Consider the following 23,720-nt stretch of genomic DNA (forward strand, 5'->3'; position numbering starts at 1 on the left):
TGGTGCTTAAGTGAATCCAAGGCAAAAGGTAAAAGGGTGCCATTCTTTGTGACATGGAGAAGTGTGATTTACAAGCAAGTAAGTGTTGCCATTGTTTATCAGAAAGGGCTGTTTATCTGAAGTGGGCTGTTTGCTAAATTCATTAAAATGGATAACTAAGAGACCAAGCTGGTCTGAGAGAGAACTGGGGAATCTCCTCAAAAGCAGCATTTCTTCTTCTGCATGTAAACTCATTAAATATCTTGTGCTGAGGTTCTGGATCTTGAAATCCAAGTATCTGAATCAATGACACTCAAGACTTCAGGACCTGCAAATTGTTCTCAGGAAATGGAGAATCACACATACAGAATAAGAGCACAACTCAGAATGACATCTGATGATGCTTGAATTGTAAATGTGTGACCTGATACTGCCCTGAAATTGTGTGACAGCACAAAAAGCAACACATCACTGTTCACTGCAACCTTATTGCAAAAAAACTAGATCAAAGAGGTATAAATATTTGGCAAATAGCACTGTCATCCCCTGAATGGAATGGGAAGAATTTTCTTCTCAGCCTGAGACCAGAAGTAACCATTAAGTTGCCTGCTGTGTGATGGGCCACACACTGGGCTTTTCTCCCCTTGTAGGAAAACAGTGATGTTGTCCTTCATATTCTCCTATCAGATCATTTATTCTCTTAAGGAGAAAGAAAAATATTGCTTTATTTCCAAGCAGTCTGAAAAATAGTAGGAAAGTCTCAATCTGGTTTACTAAAAGGCTTTCACTACTAACACTGAAATAAAATAATCTAAAGGAACTAGAAAGAGATGTGCTTAAATGGAAACTTCAGACACAAATTCTGTAGTGGAATGGAACAGTTTTGGTCCGCCAAGGTGAGAAAGGAGAACTAAACAGGTTCTGTTTACTAAACTAAACAGGTAACTGGTTTACAGAAATTAAGCAATGCTCCCCACTAAAAATAAAGCCCAGGGGAAAGGAGTGGCAAGGAGTGAAAGGGGTAAGAGGAGGTATTAAGTCAGTGATCATAGATTGGTCTTGGATTCTGTTCCTGTGTGTGAGCCACTTCTGTTCCTCATAAGTTAATTTCCAAAGTGAAGCACACAAAGGAGATATCTTGCTTTTAAAATGAAATAAAAATTTTTTAAACTCAGATAAAACTGAACTTCTATACTAATAGCAAAAAAATTTGTTAAGAATTTGAAGTTATTGCTCCAAGAACAACTGAACTATTTCCTTCCATCTTGCTCTCTCTTAGAGCTTGAGTGTGCTCCCAGCCCCTTTTCCAAAAGAGGTTTATAATTGTGACTGTCTGCAAGTAGCTGTCTCTCTTGTTCACTGTGCATGTAAGAGAGCTTATTATAACTTTGATTTGAAACCACATAAAATCCCTTTTTTATTTATTCATTATTTTTCTTAGGATCAGTTCTATAAAACCCTTTCATATACACCATAATCACAGCTAAAGCTTGTCCAAGAAATTCCCTGGCTGCCACAGCAATTGGTTGTGAGTGTTGAGAGCTGAAGTGTTTCAGCCCATATTAAACATAGCTCTGTTTTTAACATACAAAAAACATTACTGAGGAAGTGAACACAAATATACTACCTGCCAAATCAAATCCTCAGTGAAGCCTTAGCTATGAACAAAGAATTTTTATTAAGGCATCAAAATTGCAATCTTTTTTCTCAGAGGAGAATTTTGATTTAAACATTTTGAAAGTCTCTCTAAGACAAATCACATCAAGAACAAATCATGTTCTTGTAATATGATAGAAGGTCATCAGCAGAAGTATTTGCAAGCATGGTAAGAACCTCATAATTGACACAGCATCTTCCAGTCTGTCAGTGCCTCCAAATTTTATCAATAATCAGACATTCGCTTTACTCTGGGCTGGTACAAAAACCCAGCTGAATTCTTAGAACTGCTGAAGACATTGAATATTCTGAACCTCCTGCATTTGACTCACTGACAACTTCTACATTCTTGAATTTCATGTTTTGTCATTCTGTAACTTATAAATAACAGGAAATGTGTAAGCCTTTATGTATATAGCAGAACCATCAAAACTCTGAGTTTTGGTTTTTTAGCTTTTTTTTTTTAATCAAAACAAAAAACTTCCACGCATTTCCATTTAAAAAGCAAAATGTAAATATTGCCCTAAAATTTGGGCCAGAGTTTGAACCATTGCTGTCCCCCAATACCAACACCACCATTTCAGCATTTCTGTGATAAAGGCCACATCAATTCCAATGGATTTGCACATGTGCCACCAGAATCTCCATGGGAAGTACAGAGCAAATTGCTAGAATATCACGCTGTTTCCAGTGGACATCTCATTTGTCATGACAAGGGAAGATAAATATTTTTCAAATAACCTTTTGTTGGAGTCTCTGCTTGCTCTGATACTATAATTCACACTGCCTTTTCACCTGCATTGGTTTGTAACACAGGTTGGGTAAGAGACAACTGCCTGCATGGAACAAGCAATAAATACTTTAAAATACCCTTTTAAGCACCCCAACATAAGAAAAACAACACAAAACCATTATAAACTAATGACTATTGTCAAGAGTGCTAGAAGGTTCAAGATGCTTTATGTATAAAATAATTTCAGAATTGAAATATCAATCCTTCAGCTGGATAAACAGAATTGATTAGGTCAGTTATTTGAGGACTATCTTTAAAACACACTACATTGTTATTCTACATTGGAACTGACAGATAAAAGCAAATGCTTTAGAAAAATAAAATGTAGCATTTTTTTTTTTTTTAATCTACTAACTCAATTTGTTTTATACACCAGAACAGAGACCACCTACCTTTCTTCCCCCTGTGTTTAGGCGAAGAGGAGTTAGGAAGGGATCAAAAATCATATGGCTGGTTTCAATATTGACAGGTGACTGTCTTTTCCCAACAGAGCAAAGATTCCAAGCTGAGTTCACCAAACCCCAAAAGGAGGGCACTGCAAAATATAAGAAAGTGCAAATTTAATGGAAGTCTGCAAAGACTGGAGCAGTACATGCCAGGCAGATGGCCAGGTAATTAAACTTGTCTGATTGTCTGCACACACCCGTGGAGATTGAGGTGGCTCCCATGACCATCAAGGGACACATACCCAACCTCATTCTCCTGGTGCTCTGTCCACAGCCACCCTTCTCTTTGGCCAAGGGGCAAATCATTGCCCAGGCCATTCCCATTCCAGTGGAAATCCCAGTAGATGACAAAGCACCTGGTGTTTACTGGGCAGAAGTGGTTGTTGAGGACAAACCCATTATCATCTCCACATGGAAGGGCTCCTTGACACAGGGAAAATGTGACAATCATACCCAAAGGATGTGGCCATCACATTGGGACTTGCAATCCGTGGCTGGCAAAATCCAAGGTGTAGGGGGAGTCACATTGGCAAAAATCTCTAAAAGCATTGTACAAATTGAGGGGCTGGACAGAAAATTGGCCAGTGTCCTTCTGTTTGTCACTGACTACAAAGCTCCCCCGACGGGGGAGAGACACCATGTCCCAGTGGGGGTCAAATTAGTTATTCCTGAGAACCCCAGGATTTTTAGAGGCGGACACTGGAGCGCCCTGCCCACAAGTTAACATGGCTGGAAGATACCCCAGTCTGGGTAAATCAGTGGCCACTCAGCAAGGAAAAGCTTCAGGTGCTCAAGGAGCTCATAGAAGAGCAATTGGCCAAAGGCAACACAGAAGAGACCACCAGCCCTTGGAATTCTGCAGTCTTTGTGATAAAAAAAGCCAGGGAAGGATAAGTGGCGGCTCCTCCATGACCTATTGAGGACATGGAGTCACTCCAACTAGGGATGCCCTAGCAATGCTTCCCCAAAAGTGACAATTGGCTGTCCTGGACACCAAGGACTGTTTCTTCCAAATTCCCCTACACCCAGAAGATGCCCCCTGGTTTGCCTTCTCAGTTCCTACCATCAGTTGAGAAGCCCCAGTGAAGCACTACCACTGGAGAGCATTGCCTCAGGTCATGAAGGGCAGTTCCTTCACCTGCCAGTGGTACGTGGCTTCATTGCTGTCCCAGATGTGCACCCAAAAAAGGGAAGTAGCATGGACACAAGTGCCAGGAATTTGAAGGACTTTGTTTCCTGAACTTCAACCCAAAAACACTCAACATCCACGCAGCTCTCCGAGAAGGGAAAAGCTTGATTGGACAAATAAATCCAAAGACTGGGTCAGAGGACTGTTCAAGGGGTGGGGACTCTTGGGGTGGTGGACTTCAATAGTTAAAACAATTCTGTTGTTTTTTTGTTGTTATTTTCCTAATTGTGTTAGCACTTGGAGTTCTATGATGCTTTATTTTAAAAGCCATCAATAGTTCAATCCCTTCTACCTCAGAAGTCAACTGCACAGTTTGTGGACCAAAGGCAACCTAACTGGCCTGCAAATTGTAAGTTATTAGAGAAAGTCACAAAATATACTAAACAATAGTGCTAATGCTCTGAAATTGAATAAAATAAGAGTAGTGTAATTAAATCTAAGCCATCTCACAAATAGTTGTGCTTCTTCTGAAGAGAAATACCATAGCAGCTCACTTCAGATTTTGTAAGACAGAAAATCCCTTTTATAAAGAGGCCTAAAATAAAAGTTTAGGGTAATTAAGAGAGCGTGGTTTCCCTTGATTAATTCCCCTGTTGTGTTATTTGTGTTATTAAAAAAAAAAACTGAATTAATGAAACTGTAGAGCTGTAGAATCAAGGGGGGGGAAATATTCCATGCGGAGTCTGTTGCTTCAATAGTATCTAGTATTACTTAAAAAACCCCCAAACATTCTGGTCAGAAATATTCCTAGAATTGGTAAAAAACAAGTCTTCAGCAAGTTTTTAAAAGAAATAAAAAACCCAGACAATGCTAAGTGCAATAAAACAGCAAACCAAACACATCAGCCCATTCTCTTGAAGTTGATAGCAAAACAATTTATGATGCAAGTGGGATTGACCCAGAAGAGCTGCACTGGAAAAGAGCTGCTAGGAGGGGTTGTTTTGTAATGTTATTTCCTGTTTCTGCCAGGAAACCCTGCATTCTGTGCTCTGCCTGTCACAGCAGCCTGGAACTTGAGGATGGGGAGCTGCAGAGTTGTGGTGTTGCCTTGCAAAGGTCACGGCTGCCATCAGGCATGTGAATCTGAGCTGAAATCTTTGATTCCTCTCTAACACCCCAGACTGGAGCTCCAGGACCTCTCCAGTCCTGCTGCTGTTTCTGGGCACACCAAGAGAAAAGTTCCCCACTGCTGCACTCACCCCACAGATCAGAGTGTACTGCTGCTTCAGCCCAAAGTTAATTAAGATCACTGATTTAGGACTGCACACCAAAGTTGACTAGAGGATGGGGATATTAAGCAATATTAATGTCTGATTACATTTAATCAAAGTAATTAGTGCTGCTGCTTAGATGCCCAAAGTGATCTAAAAGCATTCAGAACTGTAACAGAAAAATCTAAGAAGATTCATGTAGGAAGCCAAGGCTTAAATTAAACACAGATACTCAATTAACTGTTTAGTCTGAAGAATTCAGGTGTATGATTGTAGGAAAACATATAAAAATAGTAATCATTTTTTATTCCAGCTTAACTAGCAGACAAGGTTCTGCTTGGGCTTAAGTCATTAATGAAACAGTATCTCCTTTCCCATAATTATATTGTATTTCCATAAAAATCTACTCATGTGTGGAATATGCTGCTTTTTTGTGTATGGACCTCTGAAGCATTTTAGACAGTTCCTGTAGTGTACAGCAGCTCTAGTTTGCATGCAGGCCAAGTATCAGCTCAAAATATCATTTAACAAGGTGCTCCATCTCCTGGTTATTGTACCCAAAGCCCAAATATAGTGATTGTGTTATCTCTGTTTCCTCTATAAATCCCCCTAAACTTGCACTGCTTGGGAGCTGAGTTGTTGCAAACATATTTCACAGACATCTGATCATAAGTTTGTGTCTGATCAATGCCTTCAATCTTCTCCTAACAGAAAATTCAGAATCTATATCCTCTGTATGCTGGTACACTATGGACAAAAGATTTGTGTGTGTGTGTGTGTGTTATATGGTGAGGTGGATTACTTACATTTTATACCTGTGCAGGAACCTCTGACTTCTTTATTTAATCTGTATCTTATTACAGCTGCTCTCTTTTCAATTTACTGGGAACAATTTATATTGAGATAGATGAAGATGCTTCAGCATCAGCATGACACAAAATGATGAGGGATTCTGATGGTGTTTACCAAACCTATGCTAAACAGCAGTGAAACAAAAGCAGCTGGAAAAATAATGGAAGGGTTGAGAGCTATTCTGGTGATGAGTACCAAGGATTTGCTGAAATAAATATGAGCCTCCCCTCTCCAGAGGAAAGCAAGGAGAGAAAGGTGTCCCAGAGGGATGTCCTTCCATAGGGACAGCAAACTTGCAGATAAGCAGAACGGCATTGCCTGCAGGGAACAGTTTGCAGTGCTGAGAGGAGCCAAAAGTTTTCCCAGGATGGGAACAAAGGTGTGCTGTGTATGACATCTGCATTGCCTGACTGCAATAAAAAATCATGCTGGCCTCAAAGGTCTGGGTCCTGGCCGGGCTGTGGACAGGTATCCAGTGTGAAATGACTGGAGGAAAGGACTCTGCTTTAGCAGCAACTATAGAAGCAACACTTTTTGCATCCAAAAAATGTGTAATTTTGTGCTTGGGGTCATAGTTTATTTGTGGGTCTGGGGTGTTGGGTTAAGGGTTCTGTGACCTCAGAGGTCTTTTCCAACCTCAGTGATTCGATGATTGTGTAATAAGTATCCCACTATAATTAATTCACATTTCTTTAGGAATGAAAAGCCTTGTGTAGTTGATTTTTGTGTAACCCAGTGAAGAACTAGATAGAAATGAAGACACTAATTTAAATTGCTACCATAATTAAGGTGTTCTGGGTTGTTTTGAGCCTTTGTATAAACAGGGGATAGAAGCCAAGAAACTTCAAATACAGGAAATACATAGGGTGGCTGGCAGTAAGGGAGCATTTTCAAAAAATGCTGTCTAAATAAGAAAAATAGAAAAGGTGATAAACTCTGCCCAATTAAATAAAAAACTAAAATAATACATGGCAGAAGAAGATACCAAAGAACAATTTCCAAAGGTCTTAAAAACCATCAATAACTTTATTAAGAGTATGAGAAGCAAGGACATTGGACGAGCTGGTGATCAGGTTGTAAGAGCAGTACAGGAAACGTGTCAGTAAAGCTATACGAGTTCTTTTCCTTGCTGCTTACAAAATGGTGTAAAGAAATGTTCCCACAAAGGGGCTTTTTTGTGAGGAATGTATCTGAGAATGTTTCAGAATCAAGCATCAGGAAAGTGACTATTAGTATAAACAGATAAAATGAACAAATTCATTCAGGTCAAACAGAACTCCAGGATGAATATCACAGTGATGTGAACAGCCGAAATCCTTGCTTAAAATCTGCACCAGGCTTGGAGAGACAAAAAGTGGCAAATGTGATCCAATTTTTACGGTGTTTATTTTCATAGATGCTTGTTTTTCCCAAGGTGTCTGCTACTGATCCCTGTCAATGACACGAAGTGGAGTCTAGGCAGGACAGTCAGCTTATTTCTGTTTTACTGCACCAAGCCTGTAAATTCCTCTTTGAAGTTTGCTCAACTTCTAAAAGAACAGATTCTCTGAATTTAAGTTTCTCCAGAGTTCATGAATTTAAATGAAAGGTGTCAACTTATCCATGCAGCACATCTTTGTTTATATTTTTAAGCCTTAGCACTGGCCCTGGCAATGGCATAAAAGACCATAAAAGATTGTATTTGTGCAGTGATTATTCTTGCTCTGTGTAATTACTGGTACCTCAGATAAAATCTCAAGCTACTTTATTGAGGCTGGGAATTGGAACCATAGAGAGAATCAGTAATCTATGTACATCAATAAAGCAGTCCATTAATTATTTCCACCTACTCAGCTTGAAGCAAATTATCATACCAATTCCTCTGGATAACCACATGACCTGCTCTGCCACTGCATAAAAGCCAAAGGTAAAGTCATAAAGGCTTTGAGAGATAAATCAGGGACACCAAAGAAATGACAGAGTATAGAATGGCATTCATTTCAGTAATTGGTCACAGAAATCTCCAGACTGCAGTAATATTAGACAGTATCACAATGGCTTCAAATTTGAGAACTGAAAGTGTTCTGATTTCTTTTTAAGCAGCAAAGCATTGGCAGCTGAAATATATCCTCCAGAATAAGACAGCATTGCCATTATTCAAGAGATAGTAAAAAAATTAAAAATTTTCAGCAATAAATCTTGAAACATATAAAAAAATTAGCATTTTTAAGAACTCCAGCAACATCATATTCTATTCCATACTCATAATTCCATACTGGTCTGTTCAAATGTCATCTTCCCTCTGTACAAAGGATTCTCAATTACAAGAAAAGTTCAACCACTGCACTCATTAAATGAGAGATAACAGAAAACAGGAAAGGGAAAATGAGGATTGGAATGATACTGTCTTTTAAAAAGTGGCTATTTTCTGCTATGACTTTAATAAAGACATGCTATACCCTCTCCAATTTACCTTTTGAATTATAGCTGCTTATTTATGCCTAATTAAACATTTTCTTAAATTAAGAGTTAAATTACCTGGGGAAAAGTATTTAGCAATCAAAATTAGTGACCTCTAGCTCTGCAAAGCTTTTGCTTATTTTTATCTACAAATCTGGGCTAGAAGTCTAGAACACAGTAGAACACTCCTTTCATTATAGTGATTAAACAAAACAAATTCACTTCTATAAATTATGCTAAGCTTGGAATAAAGAGTAGCTATACAACAGTACGTAATTACATTTTTCTCTGCCACCCTCTGGTGAGTTCACACATACTAAAGATATACAATCAAACACTAATGCTTCTGAAAAATATAGGTCAGCTGCTTGTAGAGGTATTTACAGATGCTTCTCATATTGACTTTTTTCATTATTCATGTGGCAGGAGTAGGAAGGGGAACCTAGAGGGAGAGGTATATCCAGGTCCAAAACGAAGCAAGTAACAATCTTCTAGGGTCAGGGTTACTAAAGTTCTGAAAAGAGAATGTGTTTCTCTCTCATTCTAAACAAAGATACTGTAGTTTTGGGGAAAAAGAGCTTTTCCATGTAATGTGAGTGAAGGTCCTGCTGGTGAAAGATTTAGCACAACTATGGCAAAAAAATGGAAATGAAAACAGATTAAAGAACGTTTTTTTTAAAGGTTAAAAAGCAGCTGGATGTTTAGTGGAGCTGGCATAGATTGCTCATTAAAGTGTCAGTCCTGGGTAAGGGAAATCCTTCTTGGTAAATGAACTAAAAATGAGAAAGGGGAGGTATTGTAAATGCAGGTGAATCTGATGGGAAGAAATTATGATGTCTGACTCAGTTCAGAAGGCTGAATGATTTCTTTTTTATAACTATACTATAATACATTAATACACTATATAAAGGAAGATACTAAAACTACAAACCTACTTTCTCTGACTACCAAATCTCACTCACTCCCAACTCGTGACCCTCTCTCTGTCCAGCTCCAGGTGGGTTGGATTGGCCACCAGGCTCAAACAATCCTCACCAGAATCCAACCAGCAATCACCCCAGGGAAACAATTCTCCAAACACACTCCACATAAGAAAAAAAAAAAGCAGAAATAGAAATTGTTTTCTCTTTCTTTCTCTCTGTGCTACTCTATGAAAAAATCCTGAGAAAAATGTGGTTGCCACAGGGAGGAAGGCAGCATCTCTCCTTTCCCACCCTCAGTCCCTGCTGCCTTTCACTGGGACATGGGGCTCCCTTCCTCTGCCTCCATGCCCAGGCTGGGGGCATGACTGATGAGCTGCCGTGGATTTCTGCCACTCAGCTGCTCATTTCTAACCAGGTCTGGTCAGTCCCTGAGCCATCAATCACTGGCAGGGTCCAACAGATTTCCCCTGAACCAGGCACAGACACAAGTGAGAGCATTTGCCTGGCAGTAATTGTAATTTGGGGGGTGGAAAAGGGGGAGAGTTCGGCCTGGGGTTGAAGCACAGACTGAAAGGGAAAAAGCTGAAATGCAGCAAAAAAGCTCTGGTCGCACTGGGCTTGAATTGGGACTTTGCATTAAAATGCAGGAAACCCAGATTCTGAGCTATCCTGTGATCTCCACTCTTTCCTCTTCATGTTCTTCATATTTGGGATTTTTTTGTCTTATGCTGTAGAACTGGGGACTATGGCTGTGCTGTTAAAATGAGTGACTGCTCTGAGACAGGATGAGTGAGATGTAAGACTTTAAAGAAGATCCAGAAGAAAGGTGAAGAAAGCCTCAAAGAGATGAAATTGAATAGAAAAAGTTGTACAGAGAAAATTAATTTGAAACTTATTGTTTTAAGGGAAAAGACTGCTTATCCAGCAGATACCTTGAGCTCTATTCTGTAGATTCAGCTTTATTTTAATGTCTTTGGGTTACTATCGATCCTTCTGCTGAAAAATATAAATTAAAGTAGGAACATTAAAAAAGTAACAAAAGACAGCATATTTATTCTATCAAACATGCTTTTTCTAGTGCCACACAGTACTAAATACACATAACACTCAGGTATTAAGTTGGAATTTAACTATTAATTGCCAAATCCAGTGAATGCCTGCTGGTGCATCCTTTATTAGAATGGGTTTACTAAGCATCTCAATCTGGAACTGCAGGACATTAGGGGATTCAGTTTGGAGATTCAGGTGTAAGGAGCAGTCAGGAGGGGTTAACAAGTCCCATTCTCCAAGGCATTTCTGTGTGTGATAGCAACCCCTTGGGAATTACTTGTAGCTCTGCACTATTTTGGTTTCCCACAGGACTCCTGCAGTTAATGGCAGTGGGGAGGCAGAAATGTCCAGCCTCTGCTGACTTGCAAAGACAAGTGAGGAGCCAGCACAGAGTTCAGCACTGAGTGCTGCAGTTTGTATCTGTAATGACAGTTCAAGACAGGAACAGTGATGTTCTCTGCTCTGGTGTGTTCTGGAGTAATCACATTTCTCTGACCCCATCCCACAGGGCTCTGGCTCTGCCTGGGGATGCTGCTTCTGCAGTGAGATTACCAAAACTCTTTCTTGGAAAGGCCAGAAGTGAGCACAGCTGACTTGATGATGCAATTACTCATGGGCTGGAAAAAAATGTCTGAGCAATCCTGATCTCCTAGAAGTCTGACCCAGTGCTGCCAAGCCAAAACTCTAAATACAGTCATAACTACAAAATATTTTGGAATATAAAGAAACTCTGGCTTCCCCTCAGCAACTACATCAAATTATTCAGGTACTTCATGGGCAGTGATTGATTGTTCACTGAATAATCCATTTTCCTTTTTGTGGTGAGGGCTCTCAAAGTCTGATATTTCTTCTGGGGCAGAATCCAGTCCCTGATTCCCTGATGTTGTACACACAGCATGTGGCAGCCAGCCCCTGCAGACAGGCTGCTGAGCACAGCAGCCAGCAAAATCTAGGAAATCTTCCATGTTCATGGAGAATCCAGATCTCTTGTGCCCAGAGATTAATTTGAAATACTTTTTTCTGTGCATTTTTCTGTGTGCAAAAGGCAGAAGCACTTTGTGGTCCCTCTCACTCGGGATGAACCTGTTTTTATGGGAGTCCCTAAGGGCTAAGGAGCCTCTAGAGAAGTCTCACTTCTCTCTTGAGCAATGTTTGTATCTTGCAGGTCTCTGAAGCATCTGACAAACTCTGCACAGGAATTACTCTCTGTCATCTAATGGGATAGCTGAGTGCAAGGGTAGTTCTTGTTTCGTGCCACATTGTCTGGTTTCTGTATTCTGAACCAATACACTGAGTAGGACATGGAAATGTTTCTCACCCAAGAAGTTCCTGCATCATCAATCAGCTGAATGTCAGATGGTCAATCCTATGACGGGTGTAAGGCTGATCATTATTTACTTAATTTTCAGAAAGACTGAAATGTATTGTCTGAATTCTCTGAAATCAGGAAAAAATAAGGGAAGACAGGATGCACTTTTTCTTGAAGAAACGGACCGCTTGCATAGTCTAAAAAGCCTGTCAGTGTGGTGACTAGTCCATAAAAATAATTTATAAACAACATAAATTCTGAAAAACTTCTTAAAGGAAAAGAAACTGCACTGCTATCTGCAACCTAGAGAACAAATGAAATTAATCACCTTCACCAAATAGCTAAAATGTGATACATGGATGGAAAGACATCTCACATTACATGTAAACCTACTCTTTAAGTTTCAAACCTGCTTATTAGAGCTGTTCAGGTGGGTTTATCCATAACCCTCTTTGCTTTTCTAGAAAATGCAATGCAAATACTACATGCTTACTCATGTTTTACTCATGATATTTGAGTAAGTTTTCTGCTTTTAATCCTTTACGAACTTGCCAACATTAGAAAATCCTCTACCACTGGATTAATTGCCATCTGTGATACTCAAATACACTGCTGATTTTTTATTGACAAGGTCACATTTCAAACCTTTAGGTCCATTAATGCATTCAGTTTCAAACTGTGCTGTGAATCTGAACTTCCCAGCAAACTTGCTGATCTTGCTGAGGCTGCTTTTGGATAGAGATACAGCAAATGCTGAGCTCTGCTGTCAGTGAGGAAACATTCAGAAAATATATTTGTTTTCACAAGGCTTTGAAGATTCTTAAATACTCACTAAAATGTGTATTAAATGATAGCAGCCAAGTGAGTTTTCATTTACTTTGAAATTTCTGTCTTGGCAGTTGAACACAAAGGAATGTTCTGCAGCTATCCCACTGGACAGGAGAAATGGCAAGGTTCTCAAGATGGTTTTGTCTGAAAACAAACCAACCAAACCCTTCCAAAATCTCTCCAACCCCCAAAAAACTAGAATGGGTTGGGGAAGGAAGCAAATAAATACTTAAGGCATTGTTTGGGAGTGGAGAAAGGGAGGAGAGGTTTGGGTGTGATGGGACAGTGCAGGCAGGGCAGTGTGGGGTGAGGAGGGTGGGAACCACACCCTTTGAAAAAAATGATCACCTACAAATTTCAGCAGCAAGATTCAGACTGCAGAACTGAAATTCATGTTGAACTTAGCACAGATGACAGATTTTGAGCTCTACATCCTTTTTCTGTCTACATTTAAAACTCACTCTGCAAAAAACAGGTAAAAGTGTACATGTCTCTATCTACCTTTGGTTCTATTACAAGAACTAGATCTTGAGTGCCAACAAATTGTACAGGATGTCAATGATTTTCTATTTCTCATGCTTGAATTTAAGAAAAGACCTTTTCAAGTCCTCTCATTAAATAAAAAGTGCTGAGTTAAACCATTCCAAAGTATCGCCTTAACTATTCCACCAAAAATTAGCCAAGAGAGGGCAGATCATGTGCTCTCAAAAGTATTTGTGTGTTGTGCCAGGGCTCTGAAATGGGCAGATCCTGCTTTGTGCTTCCCATGAGAGCAGGGTCTGCAGTCTGCTTGGATATGGCTGATGGGGTGGATGGGGGAGAACAGGCCAGGGCTGACACAAAGGAGCCAGAGCCAGACAATGGTGGGGCTGTGCCCTAGAGCAGGGCTGAGCTTCAGGGCACAGAGCAGACCCCCAGGACAGGCTGCTCAGGGGATTGTCAGAACTCAAAATGTCCCTCAGACATTTTTGGAGGTTCTGGGTCCAGGTGAGAAGCATTTGAGACCCTGGCAGGCAGCTGGAAACAGCTGTGATTTTGGGTTTGAGCCATGGAATGATTTACCAACCTTGCAGGAAGAACAAGAAGTCACAAAAGTTTAGATATTATAGTAGAAGTAGTCACAAAGTAGAGGGAAGACTTTTTGAGTGCTGTACAGGGGGGTTTTGGTTTTGTACATGGGGGTCAGAGGTTTTAAGATGGATTTGGGATTTGGGCCTGCCCTGTCCTCCCTCTTTCTTCTTCCTTACCTCCATGTTCTTGGTGATGTTGGCACTCACAGGTTGGTTTAGAGTAGAAAACACCATTTAATATAGGTAATAGGCATTGGGGAAAAACTGTAAACATGGAACATGTAATGTACCATATAAAAGATAGAAAAACACCATTTAATATAGGTAATAGGCATTGGGTAAAACTGTAACCATGTAACACATAATGTCCCATATAAAAGATAGAAAAGCACCATTTAATATAGGTAATAGGCATTGGGAAAAACTGTACCCATGTAACACGTAATGTCCCATATAAAAGACAGCAGCAGCCCTGGCGGGGAGAGAAGAAGCAGCTGGGAGTCAGAGAGGATGTCAGGGTGTGTGTGTGCCTCTGCCTGAGCTGTGAGCAAACCACAGCAGCTCAAGGAGAAAATCTTTTCGATAACTTGCAATAAACTGCCTTGAGACCGAACAACAGAGACTGCTGAGCCTTTCTTTGGAAGCACGGGCTGGAGGAGAGACTTTTCCACCATATGGAGCCACCCCTGACCCAGGGCAATCTCCAGCAGGGGATGGCTTGAACACAGCTCCAAGAGGCTGCACATGTGAGCCAGAACAGCACAACTCACAGCAGCAACCGAGGCACAGGAGCAGCTCTGCTCTGAGTGCAGCAGCAGGAATAGATGCAGTGAACAGAAAGGAGTGGATGCTCCCTCTTGGATGAAGTAAGACAGAGCTCGGGACTGTGCCTCTGTGTTGCCCTCAGTGCACGAAAACACCCTGACACAGGAGTGACTGAGCTGTGGATGTCAGGTGTGTGCTCAAGGTTAGTTCCAACAGCACTGCAAGCAGAACCCTTTATTATTTCCAACTAGCAACTCCACAAAGTCTGACTGAAAAGCTGTTTAGCACAGCAGTGATCTTTTCAGAGCCCTCCTTATCCAGCTGTGTCCCCAACCTGTGGGTGTCTGCATGGCTCAGTGTCAATCATGTGGCATCACAAAAAATGCTGCTCATCTGGCCAGTGCTGGCAGGGGCCTGAGTTTGTAAGGCAGTAACCATGTGAAATTTTCTTTCTGTGGCTTGAATGGACTTACCTCAGCTTGTAAAAAGTGCCAGTACCTGTTGGAATCTGAGGTATTGATGATTCTGAGATTGTAGAAAGTCTCTGTCTGTCAGCCCCGCTGCCAAAGCAGAAGCCAGAATTGGTCTGTGCTGGTTTCCAGGTTGTTTATTCTGTTTATCTCTCACATGTTCTGCTGCCCTGCCCAGCTCTGTCCTGCAGGGCAGCGTGTGGGGCTCTGCCCTCAGTGGGATGTGACAAACATTAAATACCAGAAACTCCCTGGGCTGGATTTACAATAACGTGCCAATATCTGTCACCTACGTTGGACAGTGTGTCCCCAGCCTGAACCAACAGAAAAATGCCAACACCACAGTGAGACATGGAGGGCATGAAGAAGGAGAAAAAGGACAAGACACACCCAATTTCCTACATCTTGTCCCCTTTGGACCCCTAATCTAGAGTCCTAAAATTTTACTTTTGCACCCGTGCCACACTTAATTATTACTTATATCAAACACTCAGAGCTGGTAATTCATCCTGTAAGACTGAAAACTCTTTTCCATGGGCAGAGATCACAGTCAGTGTCTCTGGGGTTCCTGACCCCTGCCAGGGTCCCAGACCTGCCAGGGCAGCCAGAGGGATGTCCTGGGTTCCCACAAGTACCCAGCACACTGTTTATATGAGAAATGCAGCAGTGAATGAGCACATTTTGAGTTGCAAGGTAACTGCTCCACCTCGAAGAACATCTCAGCAGCACCAAACATCCTCCAGCAGTGCAATGGGACACTGCTCAGAGGGGCAAGGCCAGGATGCAGAATTCTAAAATCTCTTGGAAGCACAAAGAGAAGAATCTACTCTGCAGCGTGTCACAGGAGGAATGTGGCTCTGAACACTCCCGACAGCCCATTCCTGCCAGAGACCCTGACAGCTCAGATGGAATCAGCATCAATTGCTTCCAAGGGAGATGTGTAAAAGATAATGACTGTTGCCTTTTTGGCTGCCAAAATTCAATATAAGATAGTGCCTTGGAGGCTTAATTACTTGTGACCTTCACCCAGAAATACGTCTTATTTTGTGGATACAAAATTTGATGGTCTTTCCAGCAGTAGAGGAATAAAATCACACCTGCCTTATGAAAAGACATTTAGGAAGAAAAGTGTTAAATGGTTACATCGAGATTGATAAGAAAATTTATAACTATGCACATGGAAAAGACTGCAAAGGTTTCAAGAACTACCTTATGGACCCAAGGTTCTAAATCAACTCTGAAATATATTATGAATATCAAATACACCAAGTAATAATAAAAAAAAATTGCCCAGAAGCAAAATCTGTAGCTTCATAACCACTGAAAATATAAATTTCAATTCACCTCTGTGTCACAGGCTAATATTTTTAGATATCAATGCACAGATTAATCCTGGAAACAGAACTAACTAAGCTAGTTCATGGTAATTCCTTGGACTTTGGAACTACCACCTCTTAACTGTTCCTACATAATATTTTATTAAGAAAAAAAATATCTTCTGACTTACGATTCCACTTGATTTTTTAGGTTTAATTTGAATTAGCTGAATAAACCTACAGTTTCTCTGCACCTGTCAAAGGGCTGTTCAGAACAAACTTGCCCCACAAACTGACCGGTACCTTCCATTAGTGCACCAGTCTGGTTTTAACACAAGCAAAAAATAAAGGGCAATTTTTAAACACAAATTATATTAACTGAATACATTTAGTGTTAGTTGATGTGATTTCAGTGCGTCCTCTCAGTGAGAAAGAAAACACAGACTCTTATTCATGGCTACAATGTTTATTTTTCTATAAGAGCCTTGTTTCAGGTATCTGGCAATGTGATTTATTTTTATTATTTATACATTTCTAGTAGAAGTAATATCCAGAAGGCTTAGTTAGTACAGATTAGCTCTATTTAGTGTTCTTACTTCTGTTTAAAACTTCTAACACAAAGCTACTGAAGTCAGTATCATAAATCCCATTAAAATTGCCATATGCACATTTATTACAGGTGTTTACTATTAAGAGGCTTTTTCAGTATGACCTGTCCAAAGAAAAGTGAACCTCAAACAAAATTGTATTTTTCTAGTTTATTCAGCCACATTTCAGGACTGCCCCAGGCAGAGAGGAAATGGAATGGATTTTTGAGATTTTTGGGAAAAAGATAACTTTTTCTTTTAAAAAAAGCTCTCCATCTTGATCTGTGACAATACATAAAATAACTTTTTCATCTAAGCTTTAAGAAAGGTATTTTAAGAAGTTCCTACCCTGCTTTTCAAACAGCTGTAGCAATGCTACTGGACTGGAGTGGTACAAGTGGAAATGGAATCCCTCTTGGCCTGAAGTCATCTCAGCAGAAGAGCAGCAGGAGTTTAGCAACTATAAACTACATGTAGTGACTAAACTTGCTCCACTCTGCTTTTCTTCTTGAACAGAAAAGAATGAACACATTATGAGGAAAATGGAATGTGTGTATTTCAGAATAGCAGAAAGCTGAATGTGAATCACAAAACCTCAGCAAAACAAATACTCTCATGGCTGGTATTAGCTGCATTATTTTCCTAAAGTCTGGACTGTACTACCCAAAGTTTCCTTGACTATTTAACTTTTGTGCAAGAGGAACAGGGCAAAGTCTGTGTCTCTCAGGCAGGCAATTGTCATTGGAGGCTTTGCCTCCATCAATAGTGATGCCTTTTCTTTGTTCTGCACTATTTGCTGTTGTCAGCTGAAGTAACAGATATATCTATTATGCTGCCAAAGGAAACCAGCAGAGCAATAGAATGACAATTCCTGGACCACTTACAACCAGCCTACTACAAGAGGAGTATCAATTTAGTTTCTGTAGCATTAACTGTGGCCAATTTAATAGGAGAAAAAAGGTCTTTATACATAGTTTCTCAAGATTTGGCCCAGTGATTTGCTCATCAGTCTTATGATGTGAAATAAAATCTTTTGCTGTTATTTGTGTGTGAGTTGTTTCAGAAACTTCGCAAGGCCTGGTGTTCTTGTTACACCACTGATTTGCTATGATTGTGCTTTTTAGTAATAATCAGTCCTTTGAAACCTTCAGTATCACCACATCATAAATTTGATAATCTTAACAGCTTTAGAAGGGAAGAATACAATTTTAGTGCTTACAGTTAAGTGCTTCCCTCAACCACGGATACATTCTGAATACACAGCACTTGACAAAAGATACTAAATAAGATATCCACATCTAATTTCAAATTTATGTCTGATATCTCTTATAATCCCTGAAATTTCCCCTTTAACTTCCACATGTTCTGTTTTTGCAGTGTAGCACATAATAACATCAAAATGGGCACAACCTTTTAAACAGAGGGGATAATTTTGGGGGTTTGAGGGAGAATATCTGGTTTTGTTCGCACAATTGACTTGGCCCGTTTTCAGTTTCTCGTCCTTCAAAAAATGCACTCCAAATCTGCCAGAAATAAAACCCCATAAACTTCAACCTCTGGGAAATTTCTTCCCTGATACCATCTGAAGCTGCTTCTGCTGGTGGAAGGGTTTTTGCAATGCATTTTGAATGAAAAGTTGTTATGAAATGTTGTGTGGATGGAGCAGTTCAGATGGACTGACCAATGCTCCAGTCCCCAGCACTCATCACAGACCTGCCTGGGCATCTCCACAGATGCCAGTGATTAGGAAGCCTCCAGAAATTTCTTTGAAAAAGTAGGAAGCAGAGTTTTTGCAGCCTAGCAAGGTTTCTTTAAAGGCCTCTGTCTCTCTGTGGTAACACTTATAATTCCTTAAAAGTCTGAAAATACTCTGTAACTCATTAAGCAGATGAGCCTCATTTTCTGCACTCAAAACAAACAGATCAACTTCCAAGGCAACTGCTGCTCTCCTTAGGCTGAGGCTGCATTGGGCTCACAATCAAAGCAGGTGTTAATTGTATTAAAATCCTGCATATTTTGTTGGACTCAGTCTTCTGCTGGGAATTATTCCTGATGTGGACAGTGTGAGGTGACAGATCCACTTCTACCTACCTGCTCAGGAGTTGCACTTTCTGGTAAAAACACGATTGGTTCCTCTCCAAGCAGGAGAAAGGGCTTCTCCTCAAATCTTTTGTAGGAAGTTTTTTTGCACCCTCAGGTAGAATCACCTGGATGGTAAATCCTAGACCTTGGGATCCCTGAAAACCTACTTGGGTACTACAAACCCTGTGGACATCCAATCAATAAGAAAATCACCTAATGAGGACACTCAGGAGAAGATAATTGCCATGGCCCACCAGATCCCTGTTACAAAGTGCTTTTAGGTACCAGTTAAGGTTTAAGATGATTACTGCAACTTGCTAGCAGAAATACCAAACCCCGTTATAATTTGAGATATGCAGCATATACTTACTTGGTTTGTTTTTAAACTGAGTATTTTGTATTTAACTTCTTTTTGTAGTCTAAGGTGCAGGAAAATTTGATTGTAGCAAAGCATCTATTAGATGAGTTTTGGTGCATTACCTTGATGTCAGATGAGTGCAAATAGCTTGTCTCATTCTATCTGTTCTCATATTTCCATACTCATCTCTTTCCTAACTCAGCTGTGTGAAGCAGTATCTGATAGGATGCTCCATGATTCAAATTTAATAACTCATAAGTTAAAAATCCCTCACAATATAGAAGTGTGAAAACTCAGAAATACATTTAGCCTCTTAATCTGCACTCACGCATCCTCATATTTTATCATGAATGAGGTTTAGTTAAATGCATGGAAACTCCTGAGTTTATCAGAAGTTTTCTAATTCTTCCTTATTTTTCTTCTAGCTCTTGTTATCCCTTGTACATTAGCATTTCTAAATTGTATAGAAATTTTATAAAATTTTGCATTAGAAAATGAATTCCTGAAATTGGCAGAGCTTGTTCTGGCCATTGACTATACAAGACTGTGTGGCAGTGAGCACAATAAAATTAAGTAAGTTTCTTTCCAGTTTTAAATAAGGTGTTACCCATATTTTTGACTTAGACTCAGCCTTAAATAAGATGCAAGGTTAAGGCAGCTTCCCTGAAATTCAGCTATGAAATAAAAACAACTTAGGGCCAAACACCTACCACAGCTTTTAAGAAAGGAAGATATGCCAAGCTTCAGAAGCCTATTTCTAATTAACCCTTTTACCATTTGCCTTGACTTTTCCAGAAGGAAAAGAAATTATAATTTCTAGTTCTTCTGTTGCTAATCCCTGAATCTGGGCATCTCTGATCATCCCCTCTTAGATGCTGACAGGATCCACCATTTTCACTGTGCACATCCTTAAAAATTAACACCTACACTGGCTTTTCCTTTTAACATTAACATGCAAACCTGTTACTTCTTCACATTAAGATATATCTGCTCTTTTCAAAATACCTTCAAGCTGACCACTAATTCTCCAGTCCTTGACTTCATAGGCAGCATAAAATTTTAAATGGTAATTGAGTCATCTTTTGGTGGGCTGAAAGGGAGAGCAGAGTATGATGTTGCCAACAGCGTGCTGTTTGCTCAGCAGTAAAGTTTATGGAGTACTGCTTTTTTCAGACAAATCATTAGGTTCAGTACAGGTGGTAGCTGGATGACACAGAGTCATGATGGACAGAAAATCCATACCCATTATCTGGCACCATCTTCTTGCTGTGAGAGATGTGAATTTACAGCTGCCTTCGGAGCTCTAGCCGACAGGGCTATTCAGCACGGAGCCTGTGTCACTCCCTGTGTGCAGGGCAGACAGCTCACAAGCAGAAAAGGTTGTCAGAAAGACCTATATATATATATATACTATTAAAACAGCTGACTTTTTTTATTTTTTTGACAATTACTAGCTGTTGGAACTCAAAATGTCCCTCTGACATTTTTGGAGGTTCCAGGCCCAGGTCAGAAGCATTTGAGACCCTGGCAGGCAGCTGGAAACAGTTGTGATTTTGGGTTTGAGCCATGGAATGAGTTACCAACCTTGCAGGAAGAACAAGAAGTCACAAAAGTTTAGATATTATAGTAGAAGTAGTCACAAAGTAAAGGGAAGAATTTTTGAGTGCTGTACAGGGGCGTTTTGGTTTTGTACATGGGGGTCAGAGGTTTTAAGATGGATTTGGGATTTGGGCCTGCCCTGTCCTCCCTCTTTCTCCTTCCTCACCTCCATGTTCTTGGTGATGTTGGCACTCACAGATTGGTTTAGAATAGAAAAGCACCATTTAATATAGGTAATAGGCATTGGGGAAAAACTGTAAACATGTAACACGTAATGTCCCATATAAAAGAGAGCAGCAGCCCTGGCGGGGAGAGAAGAAGCAGTCGGGGTCAGAGAGGATGTCAGGGTGTGTGTGTGCCTCTGCCTGAGCTGTGAGCAAGCTACAGCAGCTCAAGGAGAAAATCTTTTCGATAACTTGCAATAAACTGCCTTGAGACCGAACAACAGAGACTGTTGAGCCTTTCTTGGGAAGCTCGGGCTGGAGGAGAGACTTTCCACCACACGGAGCCACCCCTGACCTAGGGTGGGCTTTGGCAACTAGCAGGACTACAGATGTGGGAACAAGACAGTTTTCTAAAATGTCCCCTCACTGCAAGCACCACATTCTCTTTTGCTACAGTGAATTGCATGAGATCCTTATCCGTTGTTTTTAAACTGAGTCTGTCCAAATCATCTGTAAGTCAATAGTGCTATATTTGCTGCCGGGTTTGTATCTCATTGACAAACGCAGCCACTGCACACAAAAATCCTGGTGCAGCCCATTCATAACCATCTCTACTATTTCCATTTTGCAACACTCCTTGCTCCAGCACTTTCACATCATGGGGCTGTCTGCTGATTTTCTGGATAATTTTTTTTATTTTCAATGTTACCAACAGTGTCTGAAACTTAGAAACTGATTTAGAAAGTGGTTCTCCTTCTTCTGTTAAAAGGCTGAAAGCCTAAATGCCTCTTTAGTAGTCTAATCCAGATTTTGGGTAGACACTGTACTTGTCCCTTTGGATGATCTTTATATCTTCTATTTTTAAATAGAATTCAAAAGGATAAAGTATTATTGCAAATTTATCAGCAGATTCAAACTATTTCTCCAGTGTTGATGTAGCTCATTTTATGCTAAGAGAGAAACTTTTACCACCTGCAAGGCATCTGCACAGAGGTGAACCCCTGGAAATCTTTTACTGTTTTACAGGTTCTGATTAGCACATGGGGTCAGGAAATACTTGGTGTCAACTTAGCATTTCATTTGCTGCTGCTAACATACCTATCAAAACATGATCAAGGACAAATATTAACTGCAACAGGTTCTGAGCTGGTGAGAGCTCTGGTTAAATTAATGGAGTTATGCTGACTTTATTAAGAGTTGAGGTTTGATTCTCCACTGTTTTCTCTTTTAAAAACATAACCAACTTAGCCTTAACCTCTAATATTTTTTAGATGAGTAACTGAATCCTCAGATGGCACTACTTGCTGAACATAGAGCATAAATAGCATTCCTCCTTATGTAGTTCCTGACTGACCCAGTTTCTCTGTTCTTCTGAGAAATTCTGGCTGCTGTCTCTTCCTTTCATGTATTGTGCTGCATTCTCTAGTCCTCAGTTGTCCTCAAGAGACTTGATGCCAAATACAGGTCCCAAAAGAATGACACCACTTCCAATTCAGCCTCCACTGGTTTCACCTTGTGGATTGAGGGACTGGATGGTTACGAAACCTTTGATTTCCTTGTTTTTCACATACTCCGGGTGACAGGAATCAAAAAGCCAACCTATTCATAGGTGGAATACAGTCAAGTGTGACTTGCACATGCCTTTCTGTCCCCCCAAAACAGGTTTCTGAATGTTCTACAATTCTAAATTACTTTCCAGCAAAATCTCCCTCAAACTCATGTTGTGGACTCCTGAACTCAGGCTCTTGGCTGTAACCAAAAGCTGCAATTGACATCTTCATTTCTCTCCTTCTGGTAAGATGAAAAAAAAAAATATATAAAACAGCATTCTCTTCTGCCTTTTCTCAGTAATGTCATTTATCTTGCTGTGATTCTTATGACAGCTTGTAATACTTCCAGAACTTGCGTTTCAAAGCACTTTAGAAATCTCCTTTTGGATGCCAGGGTCTGGCCTCAATTCACCCAGCTGAAAAGTAGCCAAGGACTTTGCAGAGCAGCAGAGATTTATTTCAGAAGAGTTAAAGGTGGAACAAGCAGTGTCAGACTGTCTCCCTTCCCCTTCAGCAGTTTTTAAGATTGGGCTTAGCTCTTCCAAAGCCTCCTGGGTGAGGCTGGCCACAGGTAGGACAGGATGGGATGTAATTCCAAAGCACCATTCTCTCAGCCTCTACTGAGGAAGGTTTATCAGCTTCTGAGAATCAAGTCCCTCAATGGCAGAAAGAAAAAAACTTTGGAAACCTTCATGGTCCTTGCTCCCTTCCCAGAGGCACAGAAAGCACAAGGAATACGAGCCCCAGCAAGTGGCACAATCAGGGCTAGTCATGGGAACTGAGGGTGAGGTCTGTGTTTTACACAAAGAAAAACACAGACCTCAATAGGAATGTTCCTTAAAACCAAAACAGAAATTAATTTAGCATTTATCCTTTTCAGACTGGTAGAAATTCTGCTATGGCAATCCATATATCTGATTAAAGTAATTATTTTAAAAATTGAGGGTGTTGAAAACACATGGATACACCATTTATAGTTATTGCTCAGTAACTTGGATGATACTAAAGATGTCATCAAGGAAGGGATAAGAAATTAAACTTGTTCTACCACTGTGCCCTAATTAAACAGTTTAGTGCAGAGATC

General features: G+C 40.3%; 1 protein-coding gene across 1 annotated transcript in view; it reads right to left on the reverse strand.

Moving 5' to 3' along the window:
• CA10 (carbonic anhydrase 10) overlaps window positions 1-23,720 on the reverse strand; it is a 184,439-nt gene that overhangs the window by 102,313 nt on the left and 58,406 nt on the right. Inside the window, exon 4 of the mRNA XM_021555308.2 lies at window positions 2,821-2,963. Within this exon, the coding sequence (XP_021410983.1) occupies window positions 2,821-2,963 (143 nt within the window). The remainder of the gene's footprint in view (window positions 1-2,820; window positions 2,964-23,720) is intronic.

The sequence above is a fragment of the Lonchura striata genome, chromosome 19 (genome assembly GCF_046129695.1).
Source record: "Lonchura striata isolate bLonStr1 chromosome 19, bLonStr1.mat, whole genome shotgun sequence".
NCBI lineage: Eukaryota > Metazoa > Chordata > Aves > Passeriformes > Estrildidae > Lonchura > Lonchura striata.